Consider the following 27,905-nt stretch of genomic DNA (forward strand, 5'->3'; position numbering starts at 1 on the left):
TGTTATTCCTTCCTCATCTCCAGCCCTCATGCATAAAGTTGCTGAGGTAAGTAGAATAAGGAGTAGTGGTGCCTGTGGCCAAAATGGAGAGTTGATTTGCCCACCCAAATGTCTTGGACCACTCTTACCTTCTACTTTCTGCTTTTTGAATCTCAATTCTGTTAAGCACTTTCTTTTACATTTCATATTTATGAATTTTTTAGCCTCAATTTCAAACTTTCTATTGAAGTTCTGCTTCAAACACAAAATGACCATGCTATACAGAAGGGCAATCTGTGCTTACTGCCAACTCAGTAGCAGTCAGAATACCAATGAAGATGCAGGTGGATCCGAAACCTGTTTATTTAATTATGTAGTGTCACTTATGTCACCAACTGGCTGTGTAGTCTTGGTCAGGCTACTCCCCCTAACTTAGCCTCAGTCTCTTGTCTGTGAAAGAAGGATGCTAACCTAGATGATTCAGGGCTGCATCCAGAATATCTTCCTTTCTGTCTAAATCCTTGGGGTCTAGTATTACTATCTTTACTTAATTTTCCCTTAAAATATTTTAAAGCATATTAATCAGTAAGGTACAGGGTGATGAGGGATCTGTATCATTCATTACCTGACCATAAATCTAAGAATCAAGCTTATACCAGAATCTTAGAGGAACTTCTGAAGACACAATATCATCCTTATGGTCAGCCCCTGCCATGACACTTTTGAGTCAAAACAATCCAACCAAGAACATATCTATAGTAAGAAAATCTACACTGAAAAGTATTAAAATATTATAACCCAAGCTAGAGAGAGAATTATCTTAAGAACTAAAATTAAAACCCATTATATAAACTGTAGTCAGTACATACATATGAGAAAATTTTACTGATAAAATATACGATAAGACAAATAGAGGCATGTGGGTTGCCTTCTAACCCATAATGATAGTCTGTAAGTATACTTTCCACTAAAAAAAATTCTAGGGTTCCTTGAAAAAGGTTATCCAACAAAAGTCTAGTATTCTAAATATATAGAAATCTTTTTATTACTTTAAAAAAGCCCCAAAACTTCAGGGAGTGAAAGTTCAAGCAGCTGTTCTTATTCATTCCTCCAAGGAATTTCTTGATTTTTTTTAGAGAATCATTTAAAACCTCACTTACATAAGGGAGTTGCGCTGCCCGGTTTCTGTTCCAGACTTCTTTCATGTTTTCTAGGGTTCCATACTCATACCTGCTGAGGTGGAATCCAAGTGCCCAGTATGAAGGCAGAGCTGGCCGTCCAATGAGCTGAGAGAAATATGAAAGATGAAGGTTTACTCTTCTTGAATACTGGGTTGGCTTCCTGTCACAAATGCAGCATCATAAGTTTACCTCTAGATATTCTTGAACAACTTGCTCTGGTGTGTTTCCCAAGAACACATAGAAGTCAAGAATGCCCCCAGTGGTGCGGTAAGTGATTGCTGGGGTTGGCTGAAGGGTGACCTCTGAAATGATCGGAAAAGAAGAAATAAAAATTAGAATTTCTTCAAGAATATGGACTAGGGTTGTAGCTCAGTGGTAGAACACTCGCCAAGCATGTGTGAGAGGCACTGTGTTCTATTTTCAGTACTTCATGTAAATAAATAATTAAAGGTCCATTGACATCTAAAAATACATATTAAAAAAAGAATAATAACCACAAAATTTTGGACGTGAGGATCACTAAGTATCTCAATATTACTAGAGTGAGCTTAATGCCTCACATTTTGCATACAAAGGGCCATACTCTCATGCTGAAAGTCCACCTCCACTCCCCATGGAAGCCAAAGCCTTTGTTTGCAGACAGACTAAACGAGAGGTGACTGAGTGTCTTATCTCCTTGTGCCAGGATCCAGGCTCTGATGAAAAAGTAACCAGGGGTCCAAAATAAGCCATGAGCACAAAAATTTTGGGGGACTGAAGATATTTGCTACAGAAATCCCTGATCTGCCTAAAAAGTAGCACCTCCAGAAGAACTCAGTTGTCATAAATTCCCTTCCTAGGAGCAGCTCTCATTTTCTTTGAGGCAATAAGCACCAATAGACATTGTCGTAAGACTATTACATCTCCCATGGATTCCTCCAAGAGCCTACCTGTTTTCAAAGGGTCACTCACTTCTGAATAAATGTCTTTCTTCCCTTCCCTTACAAGTTGGTGGATAAGCCTCAAGAGCTGACCATCCTTTTCAGTTACTCATCACTACGCCCTCCTGTACGCAGTACTTGTAAATGAACTACCTTTCCTTGCTGATCTGTCTCAGCAGAATTAAACCTGAGAATTTAAATCTAAGAATTAAATCTAAGAGGTAGAGGGAAAATTTTCCCTTTCTGAATTTCACAACCACATGTTGTCCTAACCCCATATTCCTTCCTTATGGCAAGAGCATAACCCAGCTAGACGTACTGAGGTACTAACCTCAGTGAATCTCACATCGAACAAGAGTCAAGCTAAAAAAAATTCAGAGATTACACATAAATTTAAAATCCTTATAAGTGCCAATCACCATTCTTAGGAATTTGTTTTTTTGCCTTGGTTTGTATGTAGGGACAAAGGACCTCAATATCTACTGACATACTCTTTGGTCACAGGCAGACTACCTAGAGTCTTGTGGCTTCACCACTAAGTCTGACTTTGCTTGTTTCCTGATTCCTTCAACAACCTAAAACTGCATAGTCCTTGTGTTCTTTCAATCTATTCTTTGGCTATCAGGTTTTCTAGGATCATTTTATATTACATAGAGTGCTTCCCAAACAAACTGTGATAAAGGATCAGATCCTTTTTGAAAATTTAATTTTCACTTCACTGCAAACTGATACTTTTGTAAAAGAACATGAAAATGAACTATTAGAAGAAAGTTCATTCATGCACTTGGATGCACTTGGAGGTACAGCAGTACCTCCTTATCAATGTCTATACTGATCTTACGGTAGGACCTGAACAGTCTGTGAACAATGCACAGACCACACTTTGAGAAGTACTGATGTAATCTAATGTTTCTCAATTAAGAAAAAGGGTAGAGAATTGCCCTTTGGTGATTCTCCTGGAGCTGCCACTGGAGTCTACTGAATGGAAGTTTAAAGAGGAAGAAGAACCAACTGGTAGAAACTGTCTCAGAATAGATTATAGGGAAGGGTTAGCTTTAACTCTATAGCAGAAAATCATCCACTGGAGGCAACCGGATTCAGGAAAGTGAGAAGTTAGGAGAAAAATCCCTTACATGTGGCTACCATTTGGTCAATAGGTCAATGAGAAAGGGACAGAACAACTAGAAAACATAAGGTCCTACACAGTAGCTCAATCATTCTTAAAGGGATTTATTCCTATTTATCATATTGCTGTAAGAAAAAGACTAAAACATTGTTGTTGTGTATGTTTGCTTTTGCGTTAATATCCCTTTAGTCCTTTACCCATGGCATTGCTGTTCATCAGAAACACCCCAAAGGATAATCCACTAGCATCTTCAAGGCACAGGAAAAATGTCTGAGTGCCATACAAGTTAGTTCCATCCTGCAGAAAGAAAATTAAAAACCAAAAATTACTACTAAGTAGTCTAAACATCACATTGCTGGATTAGCTTAGAAAAGCAGTCTTAATCATGTGGGGAAACTCATGGCCAAAGAAGATGCAAATAAATTCAAGAAGATAGGTCTCTATTTAGTTAATATTACAGGTGAACTAGTGTTTTCTTACCCAGTGAGTCAGCTATGAGCACTCGTTTAGTAAGTACGTGCAGGTTGTGATTACTTGTTAGGTGGAAGAATTCTGAAAGCCTAATTCCAAACAACTCTCCTTTCAAAGAGGCTTACCTCGACCTGACAACCTGACCTGCAAGAGCTTTACAAGTCTAATGCAAATCAGCAACTAGATGAAGCTCTAATCTAGACTAGTTTTCTAGATACCAGAATAGGAGGTCTGAACCCAGACAGCAGCCAGACCAATTAAGAGCACCCCTAGGAATGGAAGTAGATATTGCTATGCTTTTTAATCTCCCCAGATGGTTACCATGTTTAGTTACATCTGAGAATCATTTTCCTAGAACAGTATTTCTTAAAGTTTGGTGGACATAAGACTTAAAGGGGCACCTTAGTTACATAAGGATTCTAATTTAATAGTTGGTGGGAGGAACCGAGAGCCCACATCTCTCAACATGGTGGTGCCTGTGCTACACACTTGAGTGGAAAGGATCCGAGGCTCCTTAATAAGTGATTATCACCAGCTGTCCTGCGTCCACATGTTTACTGCTTTTCTAATGGGCATTTGTATAGCTAAGAGCATGGATTTTAGGCGAAATAAAGATTAGATTCTTATCTACTAAGTAAAAACCATTTTACTTTAGACTATTAATCTGCTTCTCTGAACCTCATTTTGTCTGTTAAATAAGGAAATTATTGTTATTTTTCTGAATTCTTTTGCTATATAGAAATAATACATAAAAACAACTGCTTAATAAATTATTGCCATTATCTCTTTTCATCCAGGCCTCTTAGTTACACACTATAACTAAGTTCTGTTTACTCAGGAAAGCTCCTGAACCATGGAGAATTTCTAAGCTGAGAAAATAATGTTGCCTCAAATTTTGGCAATCAAAACAACAAACAAATGAAAATACAATTTGAAAAATAGTAGAAACAACAAACAATTTGTTCCCTATCCCAATTATTCTTTACACACAAAAAATTAATTCATACATTTCTTTGGCTGGAACTTTATCCTATTTTACTGACAAAGGTGATAAGTCAGTGATTTTTTAAAGGTCAACCTAAAATTAGGCACATCATAATTAACTATTATTCAGACTAAAATTTTTAGTGACATTTTCTCCACAACTGGTTAATTCAAAGGGAAGATATAATGTAAAGTAGTTGACATTTACTGAACATTTTCTATGGGACAGACATTCTTCTGGATACTTTACTCCTCATGATTTACTCCTTTAATCCTCATGACAACCCTATGAGATACATTACCCCCATTTTAAAGATGAGGAAACGGAGACACAAAGAGGTAAATAACTTGCCCGTAACCACATAACAGGTAACAGAGTCAGAATGCAAGCCCAGAATCTTATGCCTCACTACTAAACTGCACCTCTAGAAGTCACCTTCAAGTATGAGGCTATAATCTTCAGTGAAAAAAGCCCATCCTGAATGCTTACCTCATTGGGGGTTGTGTCCCTGTTAAATATGGGCCAGGTCTTCCAATTCATGTCATGCCGGTACTGTTGGTGCACATGTTCTCCCAGACCATACACGTTAGCACTCGGTAGGCGGATGGAGAGCTGCAGGAACTGATCAGCAAACAGGAGGGGCCCGATGCTTGAGTCGAACCTAGACACAGGCAGAAAACACAGGAATGGGGTGGAGAGAACATAACTGCCTTAAAAGTGTTCTTTATACCCAGTGACCAATGGTCTCTATTTACAGTCCCATTTGCCCCTGTTACATTTTACCATGGATGCCAAGACATCTAGACTCCTCTAGGGCAGACACAACATGGCGCATTTCTCATATTTGCCCCCCAGACACCTAATCTCATGACCAAAACACTATACTTCTGTGTTCACAGGCTAGTAAATATTTACTGGTGGGCAGATGGTTAGATAGATCAGGGAAAAATGCAAAGGAAAAAAAATGATTATGCAAATAGAAGGGAGAAAAAGAGAAAATATGTATACGTTTGGTGGCAGAGTCCATTCATGATTGTGTGCTCACAACCTTCAGGAATAGTATTGAAATGCACCCTTCCTCCAGATAAACACCTCCCTTCATCATCCCCTTCCTACTCCCACCCCCAGAAAGGTGTTCAAAACTTACAGAATACGATTGTTGCTTCTTCTGGTCACCTTGATGCTAAATGGCTGTTTAGAGACCTCAACTTCATAGTTCAAGGAAGCAGCAGCATTTTCATTGAAGGGTTGTACATGTTCATGGGGCACTTCATACCTGCCCTTGGTTTGGTCAGTCAACTGAACAGAGAGATGAGTAGAAAGAAAGCCAAAATCAAAACCTTCCTGATTTTCCAAAATATAATTGTCCCTATCAACACCAGTGCTTCCCAGTGCCAACGATACTGGAAATCATGCACTGATTGAACTTGCATTATGTCTAAGAATATGTATTCATTACATTACCAACTTTAAATGAGTAACTACTGAGTATGAGTTAGCCTTAAATACTGCAAGTCGGCAGAGATGGCTCATCCCTAGAAAATTCAAAGCTGTGATGATTCTTATTTCTTTCTTCTTTTGTTTTTGCTTGATTTTGGCTAATTACTACATTTCACATAGTATCTAGGGCAAACAAGTGAAAGTCAAAAGTGCATCAATGAACTCTGTAATATTTATTTAGAAAATTATCACGTAGAAGGAACACTATAGATGACTTCAATGTACAAGTTTTAAATACTAATGACAATAGAGAAAAATACCTATATTAGCAAAGTTTTCTACCTAGTCAAAACTGTAGTCATAAGGCAGGCAAAAGAGCCTCTTAGAAAGACTTTTTTAAAGTAAACAAACTACAACCTTAAAGTGGAAGCGGTTAGATGTCTGGTATTCCGCTGTGAGAAGGACGTTGTCTATATCCTTTCCAAATGGGGATGAAGAAGGCAGAGTTCTCAACTGGACTGTGAATCCTAACATGCAGTGGAGAAAAGGTTTTTATATCTGATGCAGTACATTTGCAAATAACAGCCACAGAAAAATTAAGCTTTAGGTAAGGAACTGATGAAAATGTTTTATTTGCCAAAGAAGAGAAGAGGCAGAGCTATGCATACACACATACTATCCTTAGGTCAGATCCCAAAGCTAAGAACTATTGTTAACTTATGCCAAATCTATGTGTCTCTTATGCAAACATGACTGAAACACCCCAGAGGTTTAATTCTTATTCTAACAGACTCATTCTGTGTTGATCAGATACTCTTCACACTTCAGCAGATATCCATTATTCCTTCTCAGTTGTTTTCATATTCCATACAGATGATTATGCACATTAAGGTCATCTCCCTAATTCAACAGCAAATCAGGTGAGAGCTGAGGCCTTATGGAAAATCCCATCAGGTCAAGGGCATCTAGAAGGGGAACAGGTCTTATTCTTCATTCTAGAAGACTCCCCATAGTCACCAGCTGTTACCTCCACAGTGTTCATGAAGAGGCTCTTCATTTTAGGGTTTGGAGGAATAAAAGGGCATGATCAGCCCATGAGCATCAACACTAACTAGGTAACTTTTGTAACGTTTTTATAAAATCAGAATTGTTTCCATTTTGTAAAACCTAAGACTAGAGTTGGAATCAATCTCAGAGAGCATTAAGTTCAAATCACCCACTTTAAAAGAGATAAACTTGAGAAACATAAAGATCATGATGATTACATAAGTTCACAAAGGTACATAAAGGTCAAGCTAGAAAGAGAACATGGTTTCTGGACTCCCAAGACAGAGAGGGATTGTTGCTTGGTGCCAAAATAAGTTCCAGTTCTTGACAGGAACAGTGCCCACAAAATCTGTCACATGTGGTGGTGTGGCAGCAAAGCAGTCCCTGCATGCTGCCACAGGTCTTTGTGGGATGCAAAGCCAACCTCCAGAGGTCCTGGGGCTGCTGCCTCCCGGCTGGGTCCCTCACCTGCATTTGTGCTTACAGCATCCCCCAGCACTTGGTAGCCATGATTTTTGGAATAGTAGCACCACGGAATACTTATGGCTCCCTGAGGTTCCCAACAGCAGCCACGCAGGTCACATGTGGTCTGAAACAAGAGATAAGGCAAAATAACTTCATTTAGTTGTGGAACACTATACTTCAGAAAATAAAAATCATCTAATTTGAGGTTGGGACATCAATAACTTCATTTTACAAATAAGAAAACTAATCATTAGAGGAAATTATGTTACATCTCCAATGGCTTCTACTCATAAGGAATTTTTCTGGCCAGTGTCCTTCCTATGGAAAAGTAGAGGAAGCACAATGCAGTCCATATCTTTCATCACATTGAAACTGATAAATATTTTTAAAATTCCAAATTATAATATAGTTGCATCACCAGTAATTCAAAATTACAAACAACACTTCACTTATATTAACTTTGACTTTTAAAAACAACACTCAGGAATCAACTTTACTCAGAATATTTTGATCAAATTTTGCATTGACTTCTAAATATATATATTGCATATTTGTATGTATTCCATACATGTGACATATCTACAGGCTCTTGACTCCTACCAAGGTAGAAAGTAATTTTTCCTTACACTCAGATTCTAATCCTTCCTTTAAATAAGTGCCTGTCTTATGCCACAATTAATAACTAACTCAAGTGAGAGTAAAATGAATATAATCCCTTTCTCACACCAACTAGTTTGGGAAAAGAAACCAATCTAATTAGAAAAAAGGACATATAAATCTCAAGTCTTCATTTGGGATGGACTAGGGTCTTGCAGCTAATAGAAACTAATGGGATTGACTTCACAGAAGAGATCACAGAAAGATTGTGATTTCTATCTTGCTTTCTCCCTTTCACTTTCTCTATTGGAATACTCACTCTGGAAGAAGTGAGTCATCCTATAACAAAAAGGCCCGATTGGTGAGGAACTGAGAGGAGTCTCCAGCTAGTACCCAGAAAGGAACTGAGGTTCTCAGTTCCACAATCCCCAAGAAGCTAGGTCCTGACAACAATCACATTAGCAACCTTGGCAAAGATCATCATAATTCCAGAAGAATCCTTGAATGTAGCCTTCTGAGAGACTCAGAGACAGAGGCACCTGGTTAAACCAAGCCTAGATTTTCAACTATAGAAACTGCAAGAAAATAGGGCTTATGATGTTAAGCCATTAAGTTTGGGTCTGATTTATTACACAATAGTAACTAATTCGTACATCCTCCCACATCATTTTACAGATAAAGAGCCCAAGGCCCACAGAGGTAAAAGTTCACAATATGAAATCACCTTCCAGAAGCTACTTAGCTATTGAGAAGGCAAGAACAAAACTAAATCTCTCACTATCCGTTTCCTTTTTCTCTCACTTCTAGGTTGAGTAACACTACACACACCTTTAGGAAGATACAGCAATGTCTTACAAATGATAAGAGAAAACAACATTTTTGTTGTGCTATATGAACAATTATGTTCAATCAAATACTAACTTTTACACCAATAGCAAATTCAGGTTGTGTATCCCTTATCTAAAATGCCTGGGACCAGAAATGGTTTGAATGTCACATTTTTTCAAATTTTGGAATATGTGCATACACATGATGACATATTTTTAGGATAAAATCCAAGTCTAAACACAAAATTTGCTCATTTTTCACATCTACCTTATAATACACATAGCCTGGAGATAGTTTCTTATGATTTTTTAAGTAATTTTGTGCATGTTCCATGAAGTGGAATTTTTCACTTGCAATATGTTGGAGATCGAAATTTTTTAGGTTTTGGAGCATTTGGGGTTTTATATTTCTGGATTAGGAATGTTCAATTTGCATTAAGAGTCAAAAATGATGTCTGTGACTTGTCTTGCTATTGGATCAGATTTCACTATGAACTAATCAGCAGTTATGATTTTGTTCTTTCCTTTCAAAGTCCAATAAGATGAAACCTCAGGATACAGGAAAAGAGAAGAGTGCTGAGAACAGTGTCAAGCAGAATGGCTTTTGCACACTCCCCAGAGCTAACTACCTTTTCACTGAACTGGACAGGGCAAAGGGCAAAGTGGGCAAAGCAGCAAAGAGAGTAAACAGCCTCTCTTGACCAGCTTGGAAACACCAGCTCCTGCCAGGAAGCTCAGCAATTAGGGGAAGTAGGGGAAGCAGGAGAAGCAATATCCATGTAACCTGTGAAACCTAGGAAAACAGTTTTAGAGGGAAGTTATGAAAATGATGACATGAATAAGATGAATGCGAATTAGGCCCAAGATATAAAATGTCCCTTTGAGTTGGGTGTGAGAATTAAAATTTAACAGGTACTGCCAAAGCAATATAGAATGTGTAACAACCAATACAGTATTTAGGAGGAAACAAGGATGGGACCAGAAATCCTCTGTTCAGACAACAAAGAAAGAATACACCTGCTTTTGAAGGATCCAGGGCAGGAAGTAGGACATAGAAAAAAAGACCAAACGGAAATCGGGAAACCTCAGGGGAGAAAGCCTTGTCAGTTATCACATGGTTTAAAGACTTTTAGAACAAAGATAATCAGATTACATTTAAATAAATAAATTCAGATAAAAGTATTTTTATAGATGCTATATCCAAAACTAGTTTGAAAAAGCACTGAAAGTAAAAGGGGAAAACAAAGATATAAAAAGAATGCCAACTAACAAATCAGCATTATTAGCAGATAAATAGATGTTAAGTAAAAATTCATTGTGAGGGAGAGAGAGTATGGCATGATTCCAATCCACCAGGATCATTCCACACCTCAAAATGGATACATACTAACAATAAAGATTCAAACATATACAAAAAATATTTCAAACTCACAAGGTAAAACTGAGGGAGATCGTACACAATGGAATACTTTTATGGTACTGCCCCCATAGACAAAGAAGACAAAAATGTAGATATTTTACTTTTTATATAATAGTCAGCCCCCTATATCCATGGGTTCCATACTCAAGGATTTAACCAACATCACATTAAAAGTATTTTTTAATTGCAACTGTACTGAAAATGTATAGGCTTTTTTTCTTGTAATTATTCCCTAAACAATACTGCATAACAATTGTTTGTATAACATTTACACTGTATTAGGCATTGTAAATAGTCTGGAAATGATGTATAGTATGCAGGAGGATGTGCACAGGATGTCCATCTTATATAAGGGACTTCAGCACCTGCACATTTGTTATCCACTAGGGCTTCTGCATGATGGTATACAGGCTCTTACATCAACACAAAGAAGAGATGGAAAGAAACCAGAACTTGAAGCCACTGTTAAAAATCCATTCAAGCTCTGCCCTCTTCCAATTCCCAACCCTCCTTGACATTTAAAAAAGAGTAGAAATAAAAGAAGAAAGTATATTACACCAAAAGGAGACATGAAAGAAAATTCATGTTCATAAATGCAAAAGCCTAAATGAAAAAACCACAGGCAATATGAATAGAAATCAGCAACATTAAATAATGACCAAGTTGTGTTTCTTCCAGAAATATAAAGATCTTTAGTATTAGAAAAGCAACTTGTGTAATTCAACATAAGTCATCAAACGAAGTACATCATATAGTCATTTAAATTCAATAGTTATTCATGATAAAATTCATAGCAAACTAAGATTAAAAAGTCACTTGCTTCATTTGATAATGGGAATCTACCAAAAACCTATAACAATTATCATAATAAATGGTGACATGTTAAAAGCATTCCTTTCAAAATCAGGGGGGAAAAAGCCTGCATGTCTATGAGTGCCTGTAGTTCAAAAATACACTGGAGGTCCTAACAACACAAGGAGACAAGAAAAGAGTTTATAAGACTGAACAGGATGACATCAAGTCATCATTATTTGAGATTTAATATTGTACAGGAAAAAATCCAAGAAAATTTGAAGGACAAATTTACAACAAATAAGTCAATTGTTATGTTGACTCCTTTATTTTCTTTTTAAATTTGAAACTTCTTTCTTTTCACTTGTAGGCATTTAATCCCACTAGAACACATAGATAGCAAACCACAAAGCCTGATGAGCTTCATTCTCTCAATATATAACACCTCATCAAAACAAAATATCATCAAAGTAGATATTTGCAACATATATAATAAAAATAAGACTGAGAATCTGAAAAAAAAAATATGAACAAACAAACAAAAATCTTGTACAGATCAAAAAGATAAACATTTCAATATGTAATTAGGAACAAAGAAGAAAATCACAGAAATAACTGAAAAATGTTCATCCTCACTAGAATTCAGGAAAATTATCACTAAGATCTCAAGGACATATTATTTTATAACCTCAAAATGGCAAAGTTTAAAAAGACTGTCAATCCCAATGTTATTAGGAATGCAGAGACTATAGTAAGATGGTAAGTAGCACAGTCACTTTGGAGATTAATTTGATAATATCTAGTACACTTGAAGATAAATACCCCAAATCAGACACACACAAGTAAAAATATTTACAGGAACAGTCATAATATCATTGTCATAACCATAAGATATTAGAGAAAAACTAATTTATTTTAACCAAAGAAAGAATGATTTTGATAGACTGTTTCACAGTGAACACAAATGAACTAGAGAAGCGGATGATGATACATAATGGGGGGTGGAAGGGAGGCAAGAATGAAGGAGGGATTTTACAGAGGGAAAAGAGGGGTGTGAGGGGTGGGGGGAAGGGAAAGTAACAGAATGAATCAAACACCATTACCCTGTGTAAATGTATGATACACAAATGGTACGCCTCTACTTCATGTACAACCAAAGAAACAAGTTGTACCCCATTTGTTTACAATTTTTAAAAAAGAGATACATATCCATTTGGAAAAATCTTACAAGGCTAAGTGAAAAAAACTGCAAAGCATGCATTTTGTTTAGAAATTGAGTATACCTACTACTTGTAAGTATATATGTAAGTAGTGATGGTACAAAGGAATCATGATAGATTTCAAGTTTGGAATGTGGTCACCTCTGCAGAGGAGGCTGGGAAAGGCGATACAGCAGGGAAGGTCGGGGGACTTCATCTATGCTGGTTCTATTTTATTTCTTTACCTGGATTATAGTTCTGTTATTGGATATCTTAAATTATTATTAATAATTACTTCAAAAAAGTTCAGTGCTATATAGAAAATCTAAGCCAAAGTGAGAATAACAGTTACCTATTTTCTTGGCCTCCTTCCTTTTCTTTAAGTCCAAAACTTATTTTCCAACCTTCCATAGTTTGGATTACCAAAAAGTCTATAATAGTCATGCTAATAAAAATGAAAAGACAGACTAAAAACACTATGTTTTCACCAAAATACCTTCCAACATAATAGTCTAGAGAAAAGATGAAAAATGTACAACTTTTCACTTTGTGGCAGAGACATCTTACTTTGGAATTTTCAAACCGTGATCTTTGTTGATTAATTCAAACTCAGAAACTGTACAACTAGAAAAACTTAATTAGGGTTTTAGGAATTGCAGTTCAGGAAGGACAGGTTCAGATAGCACTGAATTTAATCAGCTGAGTACAGAAAATGTGATGCTAAACTGCTTCTGGGCTTCTACTTCAAGAAGGCTGGCAGTTGCGTCATCTCTTGTAACCCTGAGCTATCATGTAAGAAGTTCACAGCCATGTTGGAGAGACCACCAAAAGAGACTTCTCAGCTCCGTGGAAGGGGAGAGGAGCTTGTGGTCCTCCTTGCAGCCAAGGTACCCAGCATGTGGGTGAAGCCATCTTGAAACCATCCAGACTAGATCAGTCACCAACTGAAACAATCAAGTGATCCTAGTCAATGCCTCTTATAGGAACCACACTGCCAAACCTGCCAAGTCCGTGACCCACAAAATTGTGGGACATAATCAACTGATTGTTGTTTTAAGTCAGTATGTTTGGGGTAGTTTGTTTCTCAGGAGTAGAAAAATGGAGACTGCGCTGTAAGAAAAGAGGGATAAGGAAAGTGTCCATCTACAACTATAAAAAGAATTTTAAAAAAAGAAAGCAGAGGACTTACAGCAATTTTCATGAAGCTGGTGCTATGGTTTAAATGTGTCCCCTCCAAAATGCAGGAGTTGCCAATGTGATGTACAAGGTGGGACCATTAAGAAGGGCTATAGGAGTTCAACAAATATATGAAAAAGTGTTCAACACCTCTAGTAATTAGAGAAATGCAAATTAAAACAACTCTAAGATTTCATCTTACTCCAATTAGAATTGCTATTATCAAGAACACAAACGATAATAGATGTTGGTGTGGATGTGGGGAAAAGGCACACTTGTACATTGCTGGTGGACTTGAAAATTGGTGCAACCACTCTGGAAAGCAGTGTGGAGGTTCCTTAGAAAACTTGGAATGAACCCACCACTTGAGCCAGTTATCCCACTCCTAGGTTTATACCCAAAGGACTTAAAATCAGCATATTACAGTCACGCAGCCACATCAATGTTTATAGCAGCTCAATTCACAATAGCTACATTGTGGAACCAACCTAGATGCCCTTCAACAGATGAATGGATAAAGAAACTGATATACATACATAATGGAATATTATTCAATCATAAAGAAGAATAATATTATGCCATTTGCAGATAAATGGATGGAATTGGAGAATATCATGCTAAGTGAAATAAGCCAATCCCAAAAAAACCAAAGGCTGAATGTTTTCCCTGATAAATGGATGATGATATATAATGGGGGTTGGGGGTGTAGTGAGTGAAGAATGGAGAAACTTTAGATTGTGTAGAAGGAAATGGGGGTAATGAAAAATGGTGGAATGAGACAGAGATCATTACTCTATGTACATGTATGATTACACGAATGGTATGAATCTACATCATGCACAACCATAGAAACAAAATGATGAACTACATTTGTATACAGTGAATCAAAATGAAGTCTGTAAAAAATAAAAAATAATAGTAATTTAAAAAAAAAAAAGAAGGGCTCTCCTTTGGGAATGGGATTATGGGCCCTTATACACGCACCCCTCCAGCCTTTCATCCTATTAGGATGCAGGAAGCCTTAAACAATTCTGCCATTTCCATGATTCAGACTTTCAGGTTTCCCAGATTAGACTTTGGTGAATCTTCAGAGAACATTTCCCAGGACCTTAGAGATCACTATTCTAAAACCTTTTTAATCACAGAATTCAGAACTGTGTTCAGTAGTCATTTGCTTAATGACAAGTTTATCTGAGCACACTGTTTCAATCACCAATAAGGATTTGGCAGTATGCAAGGAAATGTGATAGGAATCAAGTCATAGACATTTCAACAGGAAAGCCAGGATAAGAACCTGGTACCCTGGTTTCCCTACCATACTTTTACCCAATGTCTAAATAGCAAAAACTAGCAAATCATAAATATATTTGTGGGATTTTTTTTTATTTTTACAGAATGCATTTTAATTCATTACACAAATGAGGTACAATTTTCATTTCTGTGGCTGTACATGCTGTAGATGTATACCATTCGTGTACTCATACATGTTCATAGGGTAATGTTATTTATCTCATTCCAATATCTTTCCTTCCTCCACTCCCTCCCCTCCCCTCATTTACCTCTACACAATCCAATGCTCCTTCATTCTTCCCTTACTGCCCCCTCCCCAGTTATGTATCAGTATCCACTTATCAGAGAAAACATTCAGCATTTGGATTTTTGGAATTGGCCTATTTCACTTAGCATGATATTCTCCAACTCCATCCATTTACCTGCAAATGTCATAATTTTATTCTTCTTTATGACTAATAATATCCATTGTGGATATATACCACAGTTTCTTCATTTATCTGTTGAATAGCATCTAGGTTGGTTTTACAATGTAGCTATTGTGAAGTGAGCTGCTATAAACATTGATGTGGCTATGTCACTGTAGTATACTGATTTTAAGTCCTTTGGGTATAAACTTAGGAGTGGGATCACTGACTCAAGTGGTGGTTCCATTCCAAGTTTTCTGAGGATTCTCCAAACTGCTTTCCAGAGTGGCTGCACCAATTTTCAAGTCCACTAGTAAAGTATGAGTGTGACTTTTTCCCTCATATCCCCACCAACACCTATTTTTGCTTATATTCTTCATAATAGACATTCTAGTTGGAGTGGGATGAAGTCTTAGGGTGATTTTGAATTGAATTTCTCTAATTACTAGAGATGTTGAATGCTTTTCATATATTTGTTGATCACTTGTTGATCTTCTTCTGTGAAGTGTCTGCCCAGTTCCTTAGCCCATTTATTGATTGGGCTCTTTGTATTTTTGGTGTAAAGTTTTTTAAGTTCTTTATAAATTTTGGAGATTAGTGCTCGATCTGAAGTACATGTGGAAAAGATTTTCTTCCACTCTGTAGGCTCTCTTTTCACATTATTGATTGTTTACTTTGCTGAGAAAAAGCTTTTTAGTTTGAATCCATCCCATTTATTGATTCTTCCTTTCATTTCTTGTGCTCTGAGAGTCTTGTTAAGGAAGTCCGATCCTAAGCCAACATGATGAAGATTTGGGCGCCCTTTTTCTTCATTTTGATCCATTTTGAGTTGAGTTTTGTGCAGGGTGAGAGGGGTTTAATTTCATTTTACTGCATATGGATTTCCAGTTTTCCCAGCACCACTTGTTGAACAGGCTATCTTTTCTCCATTGTATGTTTTTGGCACCTTTGTCTAGTATGAGATAACTGTATTTATGTGGGTTTGTCTCTGTGTGTTCTGTTCTGTACCATTATTTTACCTGTCTTCTTTGGTGCCAATACCATGCCATTTTTGTTACTATAACTTTGTAGTCTGGTCTGGTACTGTAGCATAGTCTGGTACTGTAATACCTCCTGCTTCACTTTTCCTGCTAAAGATTTTTTTGGCTATTCTGAGTCTCTTATTCTTCTAAATGGATGTCATGATTGCTTCCTCTATTTCTATGAGGTACATCATTGGGATTTTAATTGGAATTGCATTGAATCTGCATAGTGCTTTTGGTAGTATGGACAGTTTGACAATATTAATTCTGCCTGTCCAAGAACAGGGAGATCTTTCCATATTAAAGGTTTTCTTTAATTTCTTTCTATAGTGTTCTGTAGTTTTCGTTGTAGAGGTCTTCCACCTCTTTTGTTAGATTGATTCCCAAGTTTTTTTTTTTTTTTGAGGGTATTGTGAATGGAGTAGTTTTCTTATTTTCTCTTTCAGAGGATTCATCACTTATGACTAGAAATGCATGAGATTTGTGCATGTTGATTTTATATCCTGCAACTTTGCTGAATTCATTTATTAGTCTAGAAGTTCACTGGTGGGGTTTTTTTGAATCCTCTAAATATGGAATCATGTCATCAGCAAATAGTGATAGATTGAGTTCTTCTTTTCCTATTCATATCCCTTTAATTTCTTTGGTCTATCTAATTGCTCTGGCTAATGTTTCAAGGACAAAGTTGAATAGAAGTGGTGGAAGAGGGCATCCATGTCTTGTTCCAGTTTTTAGAGGGAATGCTTTCAGTTTTTCTCCATTTAGAATGATGTTGGCCTTGGGCTTAGCATAGGTAGCCTTTACAATGTTGAGGTATGTTCCTACTATTCCTATTTTTCTAATGTTTTGAGCATGAAGGGGATTGTATTTTATCAAATGCTTTTTGTGCATCTATTGAGATAATCATGACTCTTTTTTAAATTTTTTTAAATTTTGTTTGTTCTAATGAGATGTACATGACAGAAGAACGATTCTTAACTTTAAGTCTATTGATGTGATGAATTACATTTATTGATTTCCAGATGTTGAACCAACCTTGTATCCCTGGGATGAAGCCCACTTGATCATGGTGCATTATCTTTTTAATATGTTTTGGTATGCAGTTTGCCAGAATTTTGTTAAGAAATTTTGCATCTATGTTTATCAGGAATATTGTTCTGAAGTTTTCTTTCCTTGATGTGTCTTTGTCTGGTTTTGGTATCAGGGTCGTACTGGCTTCATAGAATGAATTTGGAAGGGTTCCCTCCTTTTCTACTTCATGGAATACTTTGAGGAGTATTGTTATTAGTTCTTCTTTTAAGTTCTTATAGAAGTTGACTGGTCCCAGACTTTTCTTGGTTGATAGGCTTTTGCTGATTTCTTCTATTTCATTGCTTGAAATTAATCTGTTTAAATTGTGCATGTCCTCCTGATTCAGTTTGGGAGGATCATATGTCTCTAGAAATTCATTGATGTCTTTGAGATTTTCTATTTTGTTGAAGTATAGATTTTCAAAATAGCTTCTAATTATGTTTTGTGTTTCATTGATGTCTGTTGTGATATTCCTTTTCATCACAACTTTTAGTAAGTTGAGTTTTCTCTCTCCTCTTCATCAGTGGGGCTAAGGGTTTATCAATTTTGTTTACTTTTTCAAAGAACCAACTTTTTGTTTTGTCAGTTTTTTCAATTATTTCTTTTGTTTCAATTTCATTGATTTCAGTTCTGATTTTAATTATTTCCTGTCTTCTGTTACTTTTGGTGTTGATCTGTTCTTTTTCTAGGGCTTTGAGATGTAATGTTAGGTCATTTATTTGTTAACTTTTTAACCTTTAATTGAATGCACTCCATGCAATGAATTTTCCTCTTGGTACTGCTTTCATAGTGTCCCAGAGATTTTGATATGATGTATCATTGCTCTCATCTATCTCTAAGAATTTTTTTATCTCCTCCTAGCTGTCCTCTGCTATCCAAGCATCATTCAATAGTATACTATTTAGTCTCTAGGTGTTGAAGTAATTTCTGCTTATTATTTTATCACTGATTTCTAATATCATTCCATTTGTATGAGAGGTACCTGACAATGAGCTTCTAGTCTCCAGCAGGTATCTCATGATGGGAGCTGCCCCACCTAAAGATGGCAGCTTCTGATTTGGGGATAATCCAGGATGGCTGCACAGGCTTCCGAACACTTTGGTAGATGGGGAGGTGCAGCAAGTGGGGTGCAGGCAGGCCAGGGTCTTGAAGCTCCCAGGCTTATTTGTGTATTTTATAGCTCACTGCCTTTCCTAGCACCAGTTAATGGCTCTTAACTGATGATGTGTAAACACAGAGTAATTTTAAGGGTGGAGACTCATAATCATCTTGGCAAAATGCAATATCTTTACTAGTACATCATAAAACTGAATCCCTTAAATACACTGATAAGAAGCTGGAATGGGAAAAAAGACATTATAAGCCAAATAAATAATTGGTAAGTAACTACAAAGGATTTTTACTACAAAAAGATGACAATGTTTCTGAATAAGAACATGTTAGCCTCTCAAATATTACAGTGATAAATATTACCATTATTGTCCATAGAAAATGCTTTATTACAAAATGCTCAGTTTAACCATTCTGTAATGGTCACTTAAAGCACATAGGTTTATTTCAAGTATGTAAACCTGGACTCCCATGTTTTCACGATGCATTCTAACCTTAAAAAGTCAAAGTGCTTAAAATTATTATCTACCATCTTTTCCTGAGCTGGGTATGTGGAATTTGAGTGGAAGTTTATGCTTTCTACCATCAATGCAATCTTTTAACTCAGACTTCTGAAACAAGGATGAGGAAAATGACAGGTGCTTTCAAAAACTAATAGATTTAAAATCACTGTAGAAATCTGTCTCTAAAATCTTCATGGGTATAGGATCTCAGTGAAGTTATAGAGGCCCAGAGAAGGTTAAAGAGAACACTAGATGACAAAATTAAGTATCTGAACTTTACCCAATATACAGAATGAACTGCTACAAGAACAGAAGTTGGGTAGAAATATAATCAAAGAAGGATGTTAAAGAGAGAAGTTTTAATCATGTTTGTAATGGCATAAATGAAGTGGTATTCAGAAGAACTGCTAGAAGGTTAATGGAATATGATGGACTAATTTATTGAGAATGAAAATGAAGTAATTATTCTGGAAAATATTATTAAAAGTCAGTTTTTAAATACTGGACACAGGAAATGAAGGGAAGAGCTAAGCAAAAGTTCTGTTGATTCTGACTCAGAGGCCAGAAGCATAAGAGAACTACTAACAGAACCCTGACACTGAGAAGGAAAAGCAAATAATGAATTCAGATGGTTTGGGAAGGCATCCAGTGATGATGCTTTTTAACTAGTCGCCAGCCCAGAGCTAAAGACCAGAACTAGATCTAGATGACGGAGAGAGCTTTTCTCCTGAGACTCATGAAAAGGACTCCTGGAGTCCATTCTCTCTCTCTCTCTCTCTCTCTCTCTCTCTCTCTCTCTCTCTCTCTCTCTCACACACACACACACACACACACACACACACACACACAGTCTCATTAGGACTCAGGATTTCCTCCTCTAATTATTGGGAGCAAAAAAAAATGATGGTACAACCAAGAAATTTATGCTTTTAGTTTTTTCCTAGGTAATCCTAAGGGACAGGAATGGTAAAATTGGATAGCAATGGCCTAACCAGAACATTCTTCCTGGTCTGTCCTTCATGTTCATAATTCCTCCTACCCCCTCCTCCAGCTGTACAGTTCCTTTTAAAGTGCACGTCACATTAATGCATCAGTTTCCATACGCTCAGCCTCTCTGCAACAGTTTTAAATTAGGCTATCTAGTGCTCAGGACACATAAAAATAAAGCAACGAATTACCTAAGACATACCTTCTGTGTGAAAGCAGAATATCAAAAGTGGCATATTCCTCTCTACTGGGCAAAAAAGGAGCATGCCCACAAATACACGTCAAGGTCACAGAGAAATCCAGTTAGGTACAACACAGAAAAAGTCAAGGATCGTTTACTCAACTGTGTATTGAAAAGTCTTATAATAAAACACCAAAAGGAAAAAGGAAAGAAAAGCAGTGCTGTGACTGGGGTTGCAGTAGAGACATCCGAAGTTTACCCACACTGTGTGGGCGTTACCTACTCAGGATCTGATGGACTTCTAGGTAGGCTTCTGAGAAACCAGTTTCCTCATTACCAACCAGCCATGGGGGACAAGTTCATTGGTGTGCATCAACTTTCCGCAAACCTAGTTCACCAAACATCCTGAGGCCAGACCACGACTTCCTATCCCCCTTCGGTTTGTCGAAGCAGCACGTTAGCCATCCACACCATCAAGCTCCCCTCTGTCTTAGAGTCTTACCCCGGTCTTCTCTTTGGCACTCACCCTACATCTTGGCCATCATTTGATGTGTATGTGCCCCACAAATTCCCTTTCTTTAACTTTGCTTATATTCTCTTTCCTGGTTCATGTTCACTTTCCATTCCTTCTACCTCTGCTCATCAAAATCCTGTTTAGCTTTAATTTTGGCCACATATTAAAAGTATTTTCCTTCTTTCTCCTCTCTATATTCTTTCACCCTTATTTCTCTAAGTCTTTTATTCTCTTTTAATTTTTTTCTGCCATGATGTGACTCCAGTGAGACTTACATGACTGTTCCCAGATGCTGTGCATCGCACCCAGGTCAACCGTTCAAAACCTGCCCTTTCCCTCACGACCTCACCTCCTCCTGTTCTACTCTTATACTGCCCCAGCCACACTGGCTCCTTGCTGCTCCATCACCACATGTCAGGAACACTTCTGCTGTGACCTACCCGATAATAAAGTGCTCATAGAAAGGGGGGTAGTCAAATCAATTATCAGAAGGTAGGCTGCAAAATGCCAGGTGTTTGAATATGGGGGGTGGGCATCATGCTTTTTGACTGAGAACTTTTCCCTCATTTTTCTGTCTTTGCTCATTTACATTTACTTGAGATAAACAAGATGACTATTTTGGTGCGTTTCCCTCTTATGGAACACCCCTCTCTACCTCACCCTATTCCTCCAAGAAGAGTAATCCACTAGGAGAGGTTTATCTTCTAATAGGAAAGAAAAAATATCTTTGAGTATAAAAGCCCTTCAGGGAAACCAAAAAAGAAACTCTCTAGAACATCACAGATTGCTGCAGCCCACTAAGAATAAGATGGCAGCAGAGATAAATGTGGGAGTGCCATATGTACAGTGTCCATACAGATCCATTCTGTATCTGATATACATCTGACATTTCATATCAATGGACTTCATTCAAAAGGCTGCACTCAGTTTTCATTCAGATATCATCTTTATTCTCAAAGTAAAAGGTAACTGACAGGGAGTGTGCTAAGTGTATTATGATAACCATCTGCCCTTCAGCCGGTGATCAAGAAATACTGGCTAACATAAATGCCCAAGTGCTGCTTTATCTTTGCCTTGTGTTAATTGCCTTCTTCTACCAAAGCATAGCTCTTGAAACTTTGTCCTTAATTTAAACTATGTTTTATTATAGATTTTATTATAGATCCTAGATAACATTTTGGAATTTGGAAAGGAGGGAGATAGGCAGACAGAGGGCAAGAACAGAGGGAGTGACAGAATCAAGGAAAACTAATCATGAGGTACTCTTGCTAGATGAAACGTAAATACATTTGAAATAAGTTCCAAATCTTACAAGGGACATACTTCTACTAAAATCTTATTTGTTGTTTCTTTTAAATTCAAATTTAACTGAGCAACATGTACATTTATTTTCTGAATCTGGCAACCCAAGGGAATTTTCCAGCTCTTCTTCTAAATCTACCCTGTCACGCAAGCACAAATATAGAGTTAATATACCTATAATATTCCTGAGCCATTACAACTCTCTGAGAGTCACAAAAAGTTTAAACAAAAGAACCTTCTGGTGGCATATATTCTTAAATTAAAATAAGATCCAAAGTCAAACCTTTGTGGGTAGCTGGTCAGGGATGCAGTTTATCCGTTCGGATTCGGTTACCACTGGGCACTCGGTAGAATTAGGGGTGATACTCGTGGTTCCAGGATCTGGGGTTATCCCAAAAGCAAACACAAAATGGCCATCATGCAGACATAGCAGGATCACATACATTCAAGCACTCAAAGGTCTCACCATTCCCAATACTTGTGATCATATTCATTCCACTTCTGATCAGGCTTCACTCTGATACCCTCAGCAGTTATGCATTTTCACTTTATAACTCTTTACTTTGTTCTTGCTGATTGTATTTACCTCCATTATGCTGGCATCATCTCCTTCTACCCTTATGCCCCTCCCTTACAAGAGACTATATACAAAAAAAAAAAAAAAAAAAAATTTCACCATTAGATTAGAAGTTCGTGAAAGTAGAAACCAACTTCCCTTTAGTCTATGGGCCAGCAAACTATGGCCTTTAGACCAAATCAGGTTAAAGCCAATTTTTTAATGAAGTATTACTGGAATAGTCACTCATTTGTTTACAACTGCTTTTAGGCTACAATGGCAGCATTAAGTAATAATGACAGAGCCTGTATGGCCCACAAAATCTAAAATATTGACTGTCTGGACCTTTACAGGAAGTCTGCTCTGACCCTTTATTCCTACCCTTCAGTAGCTGACACACAGAACACATATAGTACAAGTGCCATGATAATCAGGGCACCTCAATTCAGTCATCCCCCTGGACAGAAAACACGTCTGAGAATGAAATTCTTCTGTAAATACAAAGTTTCATATGGAAAAAATAAAATGTAAGGGGAACCCACCAGTCTAGAAACTGGCAACTAGAACCTACCACAGGGCTAAAGAACTTTGACCTCAGATTTAGATAGGTAATAGAAAAGATAGCTATTTTAGAAATTGCATTCTAAAATAAGGAAATTAACTTTCTTTAAGGCAATCTGCAATAAATTAGTAATGATATTAAGCCACAACAAAACTGCTTTTAATTGTTTTATGTTCACTGGGGTTTCCAATTCAAAAGTGGTGGATTAAATGAACTCCATATTTTTACCAGTTTCTGCAGAAGGGTTTTAGTTATACCTTCAGAATCACAGAACTAAACAAACTTTATCTAGTCTAATGTTCCAGGAACAGTAGGATTTGCTATAGCTGGGGGTGAGGCAGGAGGGAAAGAAAGTTTTCCTCTAACCAAAGGCTGACCTTCATTGCCTGATTTCCCTAAGAAGTTTTTCCTGGATAAAGAAGATGGGAAATCCTGAATAGATCAGCATAATCCAGCCCATCATTGGGGATATAATAATTTAATGAACTTCTATTAAGGTGACTTGGGCAGTTTTTTTTAAAGAACCAAACTTCGCCCTAAAATGTTTTGATTACATACGTATTTGAACACTTTTCACATGGTATGTTGTTCACTATCATTAATAGAATAAGAATTCTTCAATAAAATTCAGCAAATATATTTTAAGTATCAGTTGTGAAATTTAACCCAGTGCACTAATTAAATTGGGAAATTAAATTTTTGGAACTTAAGCCTGCAAACTTGAGCTCCCACAGTAATAGCTAGATGTTCCCCAAACACATACCACTGGCACATGTGTGCGTGTACACACATTCTTGAGCCAGTGAATGCAAATGCACTGATGAGGTTTTTCACTCTGATAAGAGAAATAAATGGAGGGAGAGTCCAGAGTTACTTGTTACCTTTTAATTCTGTAGGACCTGTGGCTAAAAGCACAATTAGAACAACAGCGATGACGAACACTGCCAGCAGAAGGACACTGAGTGTGATCTCCAAAGCAGTGAATTTTTTCACCTTATTTCTTGCCATCTATTAAAAGAGAGAAAATAATTTTAGATTTCATAGACTTATAATTTAACACATTTTGTAATTTATAAATTTAAATTTATAATTCTAGATTTAATAAATTTAGATTCGAATTTTAGTTAACATATAGCTAGCAATTTTTTAATAGAAAAACTCAAATGTATACAATGAATAGAATAACAAACCTCCAAGTACCCATCAACTAAATTTTAAAAATCATCAATTCATGGTCAATCGCATTTTGTCTTTATTCCTACTTACTTGTCTCCCTAATTCTAGATTATTTCAAAGAAAATCTTTAATTTCAGGCATTTTAATCTGAAAATATTTCAATGTTTAAAAGATAAGAAATTTAATAAGACAAGCAAAATACTACTGCCAGACCTAAATGTTTTTGCAATATTTTGCAGTAATTCCTTATTGTTATCAAATATATAGTTAATGTTGAAATTTACCTCATTGTCTGATAAACTTTTATAGTCTGTTCTATCCTCATAAGAATGCAAGTAAGATTTATAAATATAACTAGTTTATGTCTAAGTCATTTTTGGTCAATAAGGTTTGTTCTGCAGTTTTTCCCCTCAATATGGGATTTTTAATTGCATCTGCACAATGCTAATATGTTTCTCTGCTCTTGTTAGATACAGAGTTTTGATCAGATTCAAGTTTGATTGTTTAGTAACAATGGTGCACAGACGGTATAGTATCTTCTAGCAGGAGACAAAAAAATCTAGTAATTCTCTGTTAAATGATGTTTTCAGTGATGCTGTAATTCTTTCAGTCTTCATTTATTAGAAGAAATATTTCTATAAATAGAAATGTACCCTATCTGTTATTTGGTTCATAAAGATGCTGTAATTCTTTCATCCTTTTTTTGTTAGATAGAGTATTTCAACAAACAGAAAGTTACCCTATTATTTGGCAATAAAGATACAGTTCACAAGGGACTGGTGGCATGTTGGATTCTTCATTTACTATTTCAAAATAAGGAGTTGTTTTCCTAGCATCTTCCAAAGGGGAATAATGTGTTGTTTTTAAGCATCCTCATGAAACCATGAATTTAAACACATTTGATCTGCATTAATCCACTGATAATACTAATTCTAATATATGCCAGCCTTGTCCAGCAGCAGCCTCTTCAAGTTGGTGCTGAGTCCTGTATAACCCTGAGTCTTTGATAGTTTTCTTCCTTTCTGGCACAATATGATAACCTAGGCTCATCTTGTACATTTACAGTCCACCAATCTGAAATCAAACATCTATAAAGAGCCATTGTTCTTTTAGTGAGAGTAGCATTTAGAAACCATAGTTTAGATGAGAGCTGATGAAATTAACCTAGCATTTTAGAACTGCAAAAACCTTATATATCATCTTGATCAGGAGTTGCCTTATAAAGGTACTCTAAGCAATCTCTGAGGATTTTCACTTTCAAAGAAAAATATAGAAATTACACATTTAACTGTTTTTATGACTTGAATAGATGTGTCCTTCCAAATGCACATGGTACCTACTGCCCAGTGTGAGAGTTTTAAGAGGTGGAACCTTTGGGGAAGTGGTTACCAGGAGCTCTGTCCTCATGTTACTCAGTGGTGGGGTGGCTGATGCACACTGGTATTCGCTGTCCTTATCAACTTGTTCTTATATGATCTTCTTATCTGCAATGTGCTTTATGGCCCCACGCGTTAGGTGGCTGATACTTTACCTGACACCCATGTGCATGGAGCTAAGATCCATGAGCAGCAATCTTGCTTACGCAAGGCCTACTTTCTTCCCAACCCACACACCACTCCCTCCCCAGGTTGTCTTGATTTGTAAGACACACTCCTCTACTCTAGAAGAACGTGCCCTTCCTTCTCCCCCCAGGTTTTAATTTATGACTCCCTAACTTAAACACTGTTCATCTCCTATTCTCACTCTCCAGCCTACCAATGTATCCTCACGTATTCTTCTCAGGCAGAAGCAGCCTTCTTTAGTTTTTTGACCAAGGATTCAATGACAAAAGGATTTCTCATAAATCAATAAGAAACTGCTGTTAGTCAATGTAATTGACTTTAACGATGCTTTAGGAAATGGAGCTGAGGGCTACCCTTCTCTATAATAAAGATTGCCTCTGTTTTCTAAAATAAATTGCCCCAACTCTAGTCTTTCTCACCTACACTGTTTGCAGTACCTCACATTTCAAAGGCTTTATAAGAAATTTTATAAAATTGATCTTGCTTGCAAAATTCTGTAAAGATTAGTGATCCTCCATAGTTGATGCAACTAAAAAGGAAAAGAGTAATCTTATATCACTGACAAGAAGAGGAGTTATCAGAATGCCCATCCAAAAGATTGTCTCTCTGTCTCTCTCTTTGGCAATTGCTAATAGTTGTGAGATGGGAAATTGTTCATTACACTAATATCTTAAATTTTTCCAAATGTTTACACATACTATGTTGGACACTATGGAGAAACATCCATGCATTGCTGGTCAAACTATAAACACCATAAGCTCAGTGAAGTCTTGGCAAAAACTTCAAATTATTCACACCTGTAATCCAGCAATTTCATTTAGAGAAATTTATCCCACAAATACACTAGTACACTTGGAAATCAGTATGTGTATAGGTAAATGTTTTTCATTATAGCATTACAAATATCAGTAAAAACTGAGGACAGTAGATACCCCCAAAGAGAGGGCACTGAGTAAATACATGAAATAAAATAAAATTCAGTATTATTTAAAATTATGACTTAGAAATTTTTTTTAGTCCACAAACTCTTTGCTACTCCTTCCTTTAAGTGGTGAGCCAAGACCTACTACCCATTCTTGAAGGGTGGGCTGGATTTAGTCAGAAAGGATGGCTTCTGACTTCTAAGACTAGGACCAGAAAAAGGCCTTGTGACTTCTTTTTGCTCTTTCTCTTGGATCATTTCTTGATGAAACCAGGTGCCATAACATCATAACACTGATGCAGGCCCATGGGAATTTCCAACAACTTGTACAGAACTGAGGCCTTCTGCCCAGAACCATGTTAGTGAGCCATCTTGAAAGCCAATCCTCCATCCCCAATCAAGCCTTCGCATGACTGTGGTCAATGACAGATCCCTTAGCTAGAACCTCATGAGACCCACTGCCAAATTTCTGACCTACAGATGCTAGGAGATGATAAATATTGTTTTAAGATGCAAAATTTAGAGTAATATGTTGCCCAGAAATAGATAACTAATACAAAGGTAAACATGACTTTTAAATAAAATATCATTGGCATGTTTTAAAATCTTCTTGTATCTTATCAAAAAACAAGCTTCATATATTCAGATATGGTAGCCTGCTCTATAGAACAATATGTACATATGTACATATTAATATATATTTTCTAGGTGTACAAAAGAAATATTTTCTTAAACCTTAAAGAAAAACAAAACAAAGAAAAAGCATCTCTTCAGCATTAACTGATTAACCTTCCTTTCTACATTATAGGGAACTTGATGAGGAACCCCACTATCTCAATTAGGAATACAATTTAGGAAAACTAAGATCAAGAAAAATAGCAAAAGGTAAATTTTTAGAAGGGAGTAGTTTAAATAGTGTTAAGCACATTCCAGGAAAAAACTGTCTTTAAAAATTCATACTTGACATTCTATCATCAGTCTTTTTATTTGACAAATAAATAACTGTAAATTATTAATGCTAATGCTAATCATAGTTGACAATGATAGCTCAAATGTGCCAAGAACTTTCCATAATTGGTCACATGCCATCCTTGTAACAACTCCAAACAAGTTCC

The 27,905-nt window shown here is 36.6% G+C and overlaps 1 protein-coding gene across 1 annotated transcript in view; it reads right to left on the reverse strand.

Annotated features, from left to right (window-relative positions):
* LOC124990625 (maltase-glucoamylase-like) overlaps positions 1-24,138 on the reverse strand; it is a 188,821-nt gene extending 164,683 nt beyond the window's left edge. The window contains 9 exon segments of the mRNA XM_047560811.1: positions 1,140-1,265; positions 1,350-1,462; positions 3,404-3,503; positions 5,152-5,323; positions 5,810-5,961; positions 6,520-6,629; positions 7,618-7,738; positions 22,296-22,393; positions 24,012-24,138. Coding sequence (XP_047416767.1) covers positions 1,140-1,265; positions 1,350-1,462; positions 3,404-3,503; positions 5,152-5,323; positions 5,810-5,961; positions 6,520-6,629; positions 7,618-7,738; positions 22,296-22,393; positions 24,012-24,138 — 1,119 coding nt within the window.
* Between the last annotated feature and the right edge of the window lie 3,767 nt (positions 24,139-27,905).

This window comes from Sciurus carolinensis, chromosome 8 (assembly GCF_902686445.1).
Source record: "Sciurus carolinensis chromosome 8, mSciCar1.2, whole genome shotgun sequence".
In the NCBI taxonomy this organism is placed as follows: Eukaryota; Metazoa; Chordata; class Mammalia; order Rodentia; family Sciuridae; genus Sciurus; species Sciurus carolinensis.